This window comes from Athene noctua, chromosome 3 (genome assembly GCF_965140245.1).
Source record: "Athene noctua chromosome 3, bAthNoc1.hap1.1, whole genome shotgun sequence".
Taxonomy (NCBI): Eukaryota; Metazoa; Chordata; class Aves; order Strigiformes; family Strigidae; genus Athene; species Athene noctua.
The window spans coordinates 57,618,997-57,632,530 of record NC_134039.1 but is presented as its reverse complement, the minus strand read 5'-3'; the positions used below and the strand labels follow the sequence as shown (position 1 = coordinate 57,632,530).

Here is a 13,534-nt window from a genome sequence, read left to right as displayed (position 1 = left end):
CTGTTATTATATTTAATAAAACATATTTTGTCTTGAATGCATTGCAAAAATAGTAAAAAAATTTTACTATTTTATTTACTAACTAAAAATATGGAAAGGAAAACAAATTTTAGCATTGTGACAGCATACTGGTCAAGAACCCTCTTCAAAGTACTAGGTGTGTTAATAGCAGATAGATGGTAATTAAATGAAATGTGTAGATACAGTCTTTCTGTCAGAAACAGTTGATGTAAAATACACGAGTGTAACGGCAAAAAGATCATTCTATGTTCATCTTTATTTCTCCCCTGTAAGCATCCATTACTGACTAGTTTCAAAAAGAATTTAGGGGTTTATATGGATTTTTGGTTTGAGTAAATATGTTGATAGACACAAGTGCTCCACAGGTTGTCTTAAGAGTTGAATCCTTGAAATTAATAACATTTAAATAATCTTTAAGGGTGTTCTGTTTCTGTCGTTTAACAAATTTGGCTGCTACAATGAACAAGACTGTCATTGATCTCTGGTGACAACCACTGTGAAAGGATTTTCATTGTACATATTTATCTAAGTTAGATTAATATAATTCAGGCAGGTGTCAATATAGGGCAGTGTATGCAACATTATGCATCTCTGTTCTGTATTGCAATAAAGAATAGAGATCATTAGAAGCAGATCTTTCTTGCAGAGCTCATGCAGTTTTGCATTTTTCTGTTGTCATTAAAAAGACTCTGACCAACAGTGTTGTCAATATTGCATATTGGTAATTACTCGATATCTTATATTTATAATCTATACACAGTTATTTTCAGTACCAAGAAAGCTGAAAGCAAATTGCCCAACTATATTAGCGCTAGTCGGACAAAGTGTGTATTAAATCTGATATCAGCGTTATTTGCAAAACAAAATTTATGGTTTGTCTTTTTGATCAATTATATTCTTCTATACAGAACATCTGTTTTCAGCACACGGTCTTACATCACATCTATTTTTTTTTATTAATGCGCATGTTTTCTGTCAATAGGTGCTGTCAAATATGTTTAAATTGTAGTATTTTATGCCACCATACATGATACACCTATTTCTTCACTGGAAAATTACCTGGCTCTAAATCTTAAATATTAATTTCTACTTAATGAAAACTACTGTCTTTTTCATTCTTTTCTTCCCAGTGTGATCATTACCACAGTCCTGTACCTTTCGGATGCCCTTCGTAAAAACTTCTTAAATGAAAACTTTGATTACAAGGTAGAGTAAATGTGTCTAACATAAGACAGATGCAGTAGCTGCTATTTCATCCTTGGGCTTGGTTGTTTGTTATTAAATTTAGCTCCAGCTAGAACATACTAAATCATCAATTTCAAGTGCTCAGAGATTACTTTTTTTTCTTAAATACAGAACTTTCTTAAAAATCAGGAGCGCTGTGTAGTTTTTTTAATTTCTTCTTATTTTTCATTTTGTTATTTTAGCCTCTATGTTAGACTACTTATTCAGGATTTTTGTATAGTAATTTTTTTGATTATAGAAACTAATTTTATTATTTGTCTGTTAGTCTGAAGTTATCACAGAGAGGAAGATTATTCCAATTTTTAATTTATGCAAATTTATCAAAAATACAGGTTTGCATTTCTGTAATATCAAAACCAATTAACATGCTGCATAATTAAAATTAGAAGATTATGGCACTGCATGCTGAATGTAGTTAAAGATGCTAGTGGGTACCTCATATAGTGAGATATGGCACTTATGATAAACTGTGAATTACAGAATGATACTTATAGGATTCGGTTGAGAAGACCAAGGAATGCGTCTGAAAAGACCCATTCCCATGGAAACCTGAATGAATATTCTGCCCAACCAAGAGACATCAGTCCAATTGCTTCATCATAAGAAGTGCAGAATTTCCTTCCTAGAGAAGACAGCGAGTTCCTGTTAACTTCCAGCAGAGTTGTGGATGCTTCTCTGAAAATCCAGAAACCTGTTAGAGATTGACAGGAATATAGATTTATCTAGTTTACATAACTGGACATGAGGAAGTTCCACAAGTTCAAAAGCTAAAACTGATAAAAGACGAAGCATCTATGTTCCTTAAATTTCTTTAGCAACGTTATTACTACCTGCAGAACTGCAGTGTCTAGAGTAGGGCTCCCCCTACACTTCTTTTTTCCTCCTGCCATGAAGCATCTGTAATTGGGTTATAATAGTTAGTATTTTAATGTATTTTAAATTTATCTTTAAATTTATCTTTAAATCTTTTCGGTAGAAGATTCAACATCTGATTCATAAGGCATGCACACAAAACTTCTGTATATTTGCAGTATGTCAACAAAACCTGGCTGATGTTTTGTCCAGTGAAGCCTGCAGCAAGTGAGACTTGCAAATCACATTAAAAAGTAGGATAGGCCAGAGAATGACATTTCTGTTATGTGATTGAGGTGTCAGAATTTTTTAGTTTTTGTACTTAAAGGCATAATTTTTTGTAGTCTTCTATTTAAATATACCAAAAAAAAAAAGTTTCCAAATTTAGAAGGTAAGGTTTTCTGATTTGGAGGCATGAAAAAAAATTATCTGCAACTTTGAAACTTTTACATTTAAGAGATGTAGAATATGTAAAATAGATATATTTCTGCTGAACGTTTTGGGGTTGGTGAAAAGTATATGGGATGCAAAGAAATTTAATCAAAAACAGTTTGAGTAATTTATTAGTTGAGACTGAAACAAGTGATGTGTTTTGAGAATTTGCATCCTGAGTCGTTATAAAATGGTGGTACTGAGAAAATGAAATAACCAAATGTTATATGCTTATTGTAGATATGGGATTCCTACTTTTTTCTTGCTGTCATTTTTATAAATCAGTTATGTCTGCAACTGGAGATGTTCACACCTTCCAAGAAGAAAAAGGTTTTAGAAAAGTAAGTACTCTGTCAGCTTCTAGAAAACTGTAACAGTTCAAACACTTTTCAAAATGCATGACATGGGAGACTGCAAAAAGGCCTTCTGAAAAGAGAACACTGACTAGAATGAGAGCTGATTCTGGCCCTTTGTATAGATCTTCAGAGCTGACAGCAGCCTTTGTAGAAGTGCCCAAATTGGTTCAGATATTGGAAGCAAAATAGCCTTGTTGTATTAGTGCCAACACTAATTTCCAGTTCATGCGTTGATTCGCACTGGTTCAGGTGTTTCTGCCAGACACTGCACTGTTGTCTGTGTGAATTAATTGTATTTCTTTAAGCTAGAGCAAAACTATTCATTCTCAGAGAGAAGACTACAGCATACTGCTGCAAAAAATAGCTTTTGCTTCACAGCTGTGTTACTGATGTATAGCATTTAGAAAGGACTGATAGTTTTCACAATACTGCAAATAAACTTGAGTTTAGGAATCTGGTTTTAGCTGGGTACGATGGAAAGAGCAAAAACTTGGAAGAAATCATCACTTTTAAAGTAGTTTTTTATGACTACAAATGAGGCATTTTATTTAACAGTGTCACAGTATGGCATATGAACTTGATTTCCTTAAAAGTTTTTAAATTGTTTTGCTTTATTTTTTAAAAAATATCAGATATGGTGACATGCGGGTAACAATGGGATGTGAAATCTTCAGCATGTGGCAAAATTTAGGTAAGTAATTAAACACATCATCAGTAGCTCTTTTTATTTCTTCTCTTATTAAATATACTTGCCAGTGATAGAGGAGTTGTTGATAATTAAATTCACATGAAGTCTTGATTCAAGTTTAGGAAAACCCTGAAACCTTGAAAACCTTTGTTATCTGTAGTTCCCTTCTTTATCGCTAAACTCAGCTTCCTAAGCCTTAATACTGTATATCAGCTATCCCTATTTCTTCAAAGAAAACTGAAAGAATGCTATCAGAGAACATTAGAGAAGAAAGTAGTGCTCTTTTGGGGCAGAATTATTATGCCTGCAAATATACTTATGTTTACAATTTTAGTTCTGTTGCCAAACATTTGAAGGAAGAGACATATATCTTAATTCTGAAGCTCTCTTGAGATGCTGGATTTGCATTAAATCTTCCCCTAAGTCCTAGTTGCACCAAAATATAAAGTCATAAACAAATCAGTGACCAGTGTATAAATGACACATTGTAGAACACAAGAAAAATAAGTGCTTGAATATAAATTTAGGAACATTTTTATATTTCTAAGCAATAACTGTGCAAACTGAAAGTATGAGCATCAGAGCAATGCAATTAAATGTTGTTTGGGAAGAAATTGATAACTGTGTAGAAGATTTGGACACTACGTTTGTCATCTTTGTATTTCAATTATTCAGTAGTTCACTTCATTAAAGATATGAAGACCATGGTGGTTGCTGAGATACTGTCATCTCAATTCTATAAATCTTTTCCCCATCAAGATATGTAGTTGTAAAAAAAATGGCCTTTCTGATCAGCCTGTATTAGAAAGAGAAATGTTCAAAGTAAGAAATATTTGCTTAAATGTCTCATTAACATTTGTCGTTTAGCATATTTACTTATTTACAGTATTTAGTATTGCTTACTCTAAGGTATCCCTCTAAATTACTTGGATACACGGGTGTCTCTAAACTGGTATATATCAAGGATTCACTCCTGGGTCCCATCTCCTTCCTGCATGGTAGCATAAGACCTTAGTGTGCACCATCTCCCCACTTAAGTTGTTTTCTGCTGAATGGAAACCCAGTATACAGGCAAGGAGGGAATCATGATGCTTTTCAATAGGGGCAAGTTTTGTGGGGTAAAATATGGAGTTTATCTGGTAAAGTGTCCAATTGAATACTGTAGGCAGGATATTTCATATAATTGATGTTATGCTAATCAGCATTTACAGTTCTCTTATGAGTCCTCATAAGCCTTGATCTTTGCACGGTAACCTTGCTTTCATATGGATATGCATCCTGGGATGTTTCCGGTAAAGGGAATTCTGATTTTCCTTTGCACAAACATAGACAGCAAACAGAGCACTGAGCAGGGATGACTGCCCACTGGAATAGCCAGAGGTAGACTGGACGTAAATTAGTTCCCAGCTTTGAAAGTCAGTGCATTGTGATTCATAATCCTCCTATTCTGAAGATATCGCAAGTCTTACTTGTGGAAAACTGGAACTGAATGGTCAGTCTTTACTGTATGCCATTCCTAGCTTTCCTGACAAAATTTAGTTTTCTGCTAAGTAGAATATGGTGAGTTAATGGGAGATGTTTAGCACTGATTTTAAAGTGAGTTGTTTTGAGAACAGCTGAGTCACCTCTTCCCTTTCCTGCAGTCAAAACATATACTTCCATTTCTGTACTCACAAAACTAAAGATAGGTACAAATCAAAATACTTACCTCTTTTTGATGAGCAGAGAATATCAGAGAGTTAACCATTTTGTAAACACAAAAATGTAGAACCTAGAAACCAAATCATTCCTATGAAAAATAAGTGAAATGCCCAGAGACTGCTTTGGCTCTGTTCTCCTTTTGGAAGACTAACTTGGGATAAAGGTAGCCCACTCTCACTTCTGAACTCAATATTGTATAATCTGATGAAGTATGTTTGCCTTATATTCTTGTATTGTCTGCATCTTTTCAGGTTTTGGGCTTAAGAAATAGCCCCCTGCTGTGATGGACATGAGATAAAGAAATCTATCGACTTCTAGAGTGCTACTTTTAAATTCTTCATAATAGTTGGATTGCTTGATAGCTCACAGAACACCCAGTTCACATTCATGTTCATTTTCGTTTTAGGGGAGCACAAGCTTCACTTTATTCCAGCATTGATTGGCCCCTTCCTAGAAGTGACCTTGATCCCCCAGCCAGACCTGAGGAATGTAATGATTCCCATTTTCCATGACATGATGGACTGGGAGCAAAGGCGAAGTGGCAACTTTAAACAGGTACTATGTGTGAAGCTGTTAATAAAACGGGACTGAAATCAAAGCACTTCAGAGAGTGCTGGTTCCAACCATGGGTGATTCAGGGTGGAGAAGTAGCAACAACATTATACCTGTTGGAGAGGGATTACCAGGGTTTTTCCCTTTTTACCCTCTGCAGGGGTAGTAAGATTCTCCAATTAGTGCTATCTTGTTAGTAATGTAAGATGAGGGATAAAATCCATGATCTGCCAAAGTGAAGAACAAAACTTGAGGTGGTGTCAACAAGGCTGATTTTGTTGTGGTGGTTTTTCATCTCTGCTTTCCAGCACTACAGACTACTGGTTAGATAGGATTCAACTAGCTTCCCTTCCGGTTAGTATGAAAAAAAGATCATATGATCCTTCTGAGGAATGTTTTTCTGTAAGGATCCAAGTATTCTTTCTGCTCAAACACCTTCTTAACAGGCTAGGGAGGAACGACCAAGTGTGCCATCTGCTCCCACAGCTCCCACTCAGTTCTTTCAGACTGCCTCAAACCACTTCTCAGTGCCCTCCTTCCTGCTGCTTCAAATGAAGGAAAGCAGAAGTATTTGAATTACTTCCAGGCAATCATAATGCTTAGGGTGGGAGCTGTATCTGAAACACAAAACAAACTATTAAGAACGGAGGAGTGCCTGTGATGTAAGTAGGTAGCTTTTCACTATCAATGTATAAGCTTATTGTTAAAAGTCACCATAAAAATATTAACAAGGAGTGAGAAGGAAAAAAATCACTTGTTCTGCTTCTCTGTGTTTTCAGCTTGTGTCTAAATGTAAATTGTAATAGATTTATTCAAATAAAATGTCCTGACAACGGCTTGGTTTCTCCCTTAGATATGTGGTTGCTAATACATAACTGCTAAAAAAAAAGGAGGTTTGAAATATTTACACACGGTGTAACCTCACCTCTATATGTTTTATAATCAATGCACTTTAAAGTATGCATTGAAGGCATCGTTAGCCACCAGATATGTTCTGTAAGTTTCTTTGATAGCTAATATGTAAATCCAGCAGATTGGGTTTCTAGCCAAATACACTGGCAAGGAAGGAAGGTTGGGAAACTAAGTCTGAGTCCCCCAGGTGTTCTGAACAGTACAGACATTTATAAAAATTAATTTATAAGGAGTTGGGTGCAGGTCAGAAAATATGATCTTTTTATTAGAAGTCTAAGAAAATGGTTTGTGCTTACAGCCCTGCAGTAAGAATTCAGGCAATTTATTTGGGCTGTGTGCTTTTTGTCTGAATCCATAAATAGATAGCTGCCTTAGCAGCAGCAAATGCTACTCAGCCTGTAGTTTTAAAGTCACGTTGCTCAATTTAAATTAGCTCCCTCCCTCAAAAAAAAGAAAACCCCACAAACCTTGGGAATGATACCAGCTTCAAAGAGATAAAATGACTTGGTCATCAGATTTACATGACTGACCAATAATTCCAAGATGTGCATTTAGCAAAGTCCCTTACATAAAAGCAGATCTTCCCTCAATTTTCTCTAATCTTATTGAAGGAAAAAGAAGCTGCTTACACCACACTTATATGTTGCAGGTGGAAGCAAAACTGATTGACAAACTGGACAGCCTAATGTCGGAAGGTAAAGGTGACGAAACATACCGAGAACTCTTCAACAGTATGTGAGTAATATGTTTATCTTACACTAATTCCTTGAGGTCGGTTGGTTGTATCAGATGCTAATGTAGAGAAATAATTCTTAAACCAGTTGTGAATCTCGGTTTGGTTTTTTTGTTGGGGTTCTTCTTCCAAAAATCTGAGGAATAATACATTTTTATGGTGTTGTATGGCATCTATAAAGTCTGACTGTACTTCTTGCATACAGCTATAATTGGGAAAGGCTAAATTTGTTACATCACAGAATATTGTCTTCACCTACCTACTAATTTTAACATCAGAAAAGCAAGAAATGCTTCATAATTGCATAGGGTGAAGGTAGAGCTCAAATGGAGTGTTTTGAAAACAAGGTGTGAGAATTCATCAAAAAGCTGTTTAATAAGTAATGTTCTATTGCCAGAAACTTGTACTTATCTCTGTAATGTCACTTGTTGATTTATTGATTTATATATTCTGGTAAGATTATTTATTATTATATTTTATAAATTATTTGTTAAGCTGTTAGTCTATTTTAATAAATGACACATCACTGAAATCTACTAGGAAAAAATAATAATGCTGAAGTCCCTAAGGTTGCCATAAGTTATCCCATTGACTGAAATAAATGATTGTCACAGAGTACAGGTACAAAATAACTAACTGAACTCTGTCTCTGTTGTTCCTCAGAACTCAATTTCACTTAAGTGGAAGATTTCACTTATTTCTGGTGTGTTTAGTAGGAGATATATTGTTCGTCTTCGGGATTCCAGGCTGTGTATTCTTCAGTACTATTAAACACAGTATCTTTTTCTGTTTATATGGTTTATTAACCATTCCTTCTTTAAGTATTCATTTTAGCTTTGTTGTCTTTGCTTAAATAACAACATTCAGATCTCAGTGTCTGTGAATAGCAAACATATAACAATCTCTAATTGTATTGAGTTGAAAAAAATAGGAGTTCCTAAATGTTTATCATTTACAGAAGCAAAAGTGGGTAGGGAGATTAGGCAGAATATTACGGAAATGGATGAATAATGGCAAACAACAGTACAGTATGTTAAAGCAGAACTTTCTCTAATTATTCATGAAATTTTTCATAATCTGAGTAAAGATAATAAAAGGTAAGGTGATTTCATTATTTTAGTAATACTGTGTTATAACTTCAGAATTAAGTCATTAAGGGAAAAGCTTTAATTATAAAATGAAGCTTGAATGCATTCTCTTGTGCAAAATACATCAAGATGTCTGTCACTGTAATAACTTAAAATTCTATAAGAAAACATGTTGATATGAAATATAGTTACTAATTTTTTATGGCTTTGAGTTAGATTTAAGCTGGGGGATGTTAAACAAGATATAGTGAAAAATGGTGAGAGCCTTTTATAAATCTAAATGCTGGAGACATAGTCATAGTAATTTAAATTGCAAAACGTCTCACAGCATCAGTATACTTGTTTCTGTTCTGGTATGACAGAAGTTAAAACTAAACGCTTTGGGAAATTTCAGAGTAACTGCTCAATGCACTTCCAGCTTAAGAAAAAATATTATTTAGCATTAGTTTTTTATATGAGTTTGATTTGACTCCATACATTAGCACCTCTCAAGAGGAGAGCTTGCAGAAGATACTCATCTAAAATGGAGGATGATGTAGTGATCTAGTGTATGTGAAAGAAAATTACTAGAATCAGATGGACAGTTTAGGGAGCTGAATGAAAGGGATGGGGTCAGTTAGTCTGAGATTTCTTTTTTTCTATTTCTTCCATGGGTGAACTAAACAATATTAGAGTGTCTTTAGACAATGCAAGAAATGCAAGGCTGAAGTGACAGAGATGTGGTATGTACTCCAGGACTGTGAAACAGTAATACAGTTTTGTAGCAAGCAGTGGTTTTGTAGTCTTTAATGAAAGCAAATCCTACAGTATTTCCTGATCTTTCTGAAGATTTGTCATGGTTGATTTTGACAGGTACAGTTGGGAGCCAAGGGGATGTGATACACCTACTTTGGATACAGTCTAGTAACTGCAGTGGGTGTGACACTTGGAGATTTTGTCATGCTTTTTGTTTATTTTGTCTGAATCGGAAAATGAGTTTAAATCTCTCAACTCCCACGTTAACGGCTTTTTTTTTTTTTTTCCAGAGACAATCTCTGCATCTTTCCTTTGAGCATCTTCTATTTTTATGGACAAATTTATAAGAGTCCCTGGACTCTTATAAAATAATATGTGCTTAGTATTTACTACTTATAACAGCATTATCTTTATCAAATGAAACGACATAGTGAAAGCAGAGGGAAGCTGACTTGCTTGTTTTGAATCAGTGTCTTTCTAGGGACTTGAATGTGACTTCTCAGTGATTAGCTCCTGATGTCGTCTGAAGAGCTGCAAAGCATGAAGTATTGAACATTTTGCTACCATGAGAAACTAGATTTTGTAATTGCTACCCAGTGTAACCATGGTATGAAAGGTGTCCTGATCTACATTTACACTGTAACACAGCAATTGAATTCTTAGTTAATTAGCACAGGGAAAAGAATGATTTCACTTCATTAAACAGTTGGGTGTTAGAACAAAATCCTTGGAAGCTCTTTTGTGATGAATCCTTGGTAGCTCTTTTGTGATGAATCCAATGTATGCTGCCGGTTTGTTACTTCTGTAGCTGTGTTCCAGTTTGGCCTAACAGAAGCCATTTCAGGTTTGGAAGTTAAGTGACCACATTATTGAAGCACAGAATCTGGGCTAGTGAGCTCCCCTGGGGACCTGACAATGAGGTTTCTCTTTAAATAAACTGGAGCTCACATTGAAGCTGATCAGGCATTTAATACTGAGCTCTGCCAATTTGTGGGTGATTTCTCTAGCCATGAAGCTGTTATATAAAAAGTGTTGACTGCTACTTCTCCCATGTTGTCTTCAGTCTTAATTTCTTCCCCCAATTGCATGACTGAATTCAACACCACCCAGTCCATTAGACTCTCTCTGGACTGATTCTTTCAGAGCCCTTCTGAATATTTTTTGTGGGGTTTGGGTAGCACCTCACTCATCTCTGAACTTTTGCAGCAAAGTTTTGCTTTGACCCAGCTGAGTAGATAAGGGAACCTCTGGTTATAGTGAGGTAGCTAGAGGACTTTGTACTCCAAAATAGACATCCAGATGTTTTAAGGCACCTCTAGGATTAGATGCCTGGGAGTTAGTGGTCTGAATGAATCTGTGATTTAGGCACATAAAATCCATTTGCTACCTGATCGAGCTAGCCTGAACATGGTTCTAAGCCTGGCATTTTTTCCTGGAGAGCTCTGATCCTCTGGGTCTCCACACTCTCTTCTTGGGAACCCAAGACTTTAAAAAAAAAAAAAAAAATCAAACCACAGTTGTTCAAATGAGCACAGATGCTAGGCTATAGTAGCTTAGATAGGCAGAAACTTTTTCATTGTTTCTCTGTGTTGTTTATCCCCTTTAGTTCTTTGTAGAACATAGCATCTTGGGTATGCTTTGGGACCTGTAAGTAACAGGGATTTAATTCTATCTAGATACAACCATGGGGAAGATGGGGGATGTATCTGAGTAGCTCTTTCATTCTGAGTGTTCTGTGTATTGTGGTGAAAGATGAATGGTAGAGAGAAGAAGGCACGTCATAAAATTGTTCAACTGGTGACACTGATGTTAGTTTGAATAAGTACTTTGAATGTATCTACACGATCCATTTGTAGAAATTGCATATTTATAATGAGTATGTCGATACATTTTTAAAGAACATGCATAAGTCAAATGCAGATGAAAGTCATCTGTTTTAAAAGAGAAGTCAGAAACTTGTGCTGTTTTTCTACAGGAACTACAGGTAATTATTCTGATGAATTCACGTTGAAATGTTCCTGTTTAACACAGGGTTGAAAGACGATAGAAAGGAAAAATCAGGGCAGTAGTCAGTCAGTGCTTAATAATGTAACAGGCTCTACTCTTATTTCTTGTTAGACACAAAAACTTATATTGAAAGGAACATAAGGGGTTTAAAAGCAAATTAGGTTAGGCGGCATATCGAAAACAGAGATACCAGATTAGTGCTTCAGCCTCTTCTGGCTAAGGATGGCCTTGTAATCTGTCTCTGGTAGCAATGACAGGTAGCCAGTCCCTGAATGTGAGGGGAAGACATCTGATTGCCTCTTAAAGAGAAGAAGTGAATCTTAAGATTGATATAAGGGTGCAGAATGAAGATCAGTGTTTCCTCCTTGCTTCCAGCAGAGCACAGCTTCATTTAGGTAGAATTAGTTTGGAGAATTGCATCTGTGACATCCCTCCGAATGTAAGGAGCTGAACAGAGCTGGAGTGTAGCTAGTGCAGTTGGCATGTAGGAGTTACTGAGCGCTGTTATATGTTTGGTGAAATTTGGACGTAGGAGTCTTATGGGACTGAACATGCTCAGTATAGATGAAGGTCAGTAGAGCTGACAGCTTGCCCACTGCAGACAGAAGGTTCGGAGATGCTATTAACAACTCTTGGAAAAAGCTCTGAGTATATGTATGTGGCTGCTTTCAGAGACTTCTGAGTAAACTCATACCTGAGTGCATTTTCAGGGAGACTGCTAAAATGTGTCCACAGACATGTCACCCATCTGAGGTCCTGCACCAAAGCATAAAAGTAACACAACTCTGTAAATAAATATTTCCTTGTTCATTCTCGGAGAGGAAATGTGGGAAATTCATGCCTAAATGATGAATATTTGATAAACCTAAGCAGTGAAAGTCAGAGGCGTGTAACAGAAATACTAAGTATAATTTTGCCAACAACTTCACTTACACCACCGTTTTGAAATCTTCTCAGTGTGTAATCTGCATTTACATTAGTGTAAGAACTCAACAGTTTTTAATAAAAGATCTTATGACAATTTAAGCAAATTGAATTTTACACATGCATGATAGTATATTCTCAGAAGGAAATACTAAGTGAAGAGGGAGAATCATCTTATTAAAATCCCTTCCCCATTCTTAAATTTCATGTGTACTGAAATATTTATTAGAGAGGAGAGGAGGAAAAATTTTTGTTAAAAATGTTGAGGTCCCGTTGGGAAGGTATATTTGAGTTGATAAATGCTCTTTTCTAGGTACATGTTTAAACTCCCCATTTTCTGATGTATCATCATGAATTTAATATATCATTTTTTTCTAAGAATTCTGTTAAGTCTTTGGGATATTAATATATTCTGAAAAGTGAGTATTTGATATATTTTAACCTGATGCAGCTAATATAAAAATCATTTGTTTTGTCAATGCTTCCTGGACTAGAATTCCACTTTTTGGTCCTTATCCTAGGTAAGACATTGTTTCCAAATTGTGCTTCTTGGGAGGGTGTTTGTAAAAGAAAATCTAACTATCAAAGATGTTGCTAAGGTATTAAGGTACTGGTAAAAGCAAAGTGGTTGTCATAGTGACAGTTAAAAATAAACGGTTAAATTATTCTGCCTTTTTTTTTCCCAGTCTACTGAAGAAAATTGAGCGGGAAACATGGAGGGAAAGTGGTGTTTCATTAATCGCCACTGTGACTCGCCTCATGGAGAGGTTACTGGACTACAGGTGAGAGATTATCACAATTTATAAATAAGGTTGTCATCTTCAAAATATTAGGGGGCAAATATGGTGATCTTGCGCAAATGATGACTGCATGTGGACACATCATCTGTACGTGCTCACGATCTCTGTCAGCAGCTGCTTAGTCAACAGGAAAATATAACAAGCAGGGTGAAAACCAACCAAGTAGCCTCTCCATGGTATGAAAATCCAGTGGCATGCATGAGTTTCCTATCAAGGAATATAGGAACTTTTGGCAGTAGGTTAGTGACTCGTCTGTTTGAAGATACAGAGCGCAGTACTAATCACCTGGCAGAATATGTAAAATTCTTATCATTATGTCAGGCATGCTTAGTTATAGTGTCAGCTGGTGTAGTAAGTATGTATACAAAGATAAGATCTCTGGGTGAGGAGCTTGCATCTGACTGTACCACATGAACAAAGGAGAAAGAAATGGTAGTTGTGTATTCCCTTTCAGGAGTGGGAGACTCAAAGGGAATTTCTCAGTCGTG

General features: G+C 35.8%; 1 protein-coding gene across 4 annotated transcripts in view; it reads left to right on the top strand.

Annotated features, from left to right (window-relative positions):
* Positions 1 to 13,534, top strand: part of DOCK4 (dedicator of cytokinesis 4) — a 255,172-nt gene that overhangs the window by 202,537 nt on the left and 39,101 nt on the right. For 2 of the 4 annotated variants that reach the window (XM_074903107.1, XM_074903109.1), the window contains 7 exons: positions 1,152 to 1,227; positions 2,791 to 2,891; positions 3,539 to 3,597; positions 5,702 to 5,850; positions 7,409 to 7,494; positions 12,741 to 12,767; positions 12,933 to 13,028. In XM_074903107.1, coding sequence (XP_074759208.1) covers positions 1,152 to 1,227; positions 2,791 to 2,891; positions 3,539 to 3,597; positions 5,702 to 5,850; positions 7,409 to 7,494; positions 12,741 to 12,767; positions 12,933 to 13,028 — 594 coding nt within the window. The remainder of the gene's footprint in view (positions 1 to 1,151; positions 1,228 to 2,790; positions 2,892 to 3,538; positions 3,598 to 5,701; positions 5,851 to 7,408; positions 7,495 to 12,740; positions 12,768 to 12,932; positions 13,029 to 13,534) is intronic. The other 2 variants (XM_074903108.1, XM_074903110.1) reach the window with 1 other exon arrangement.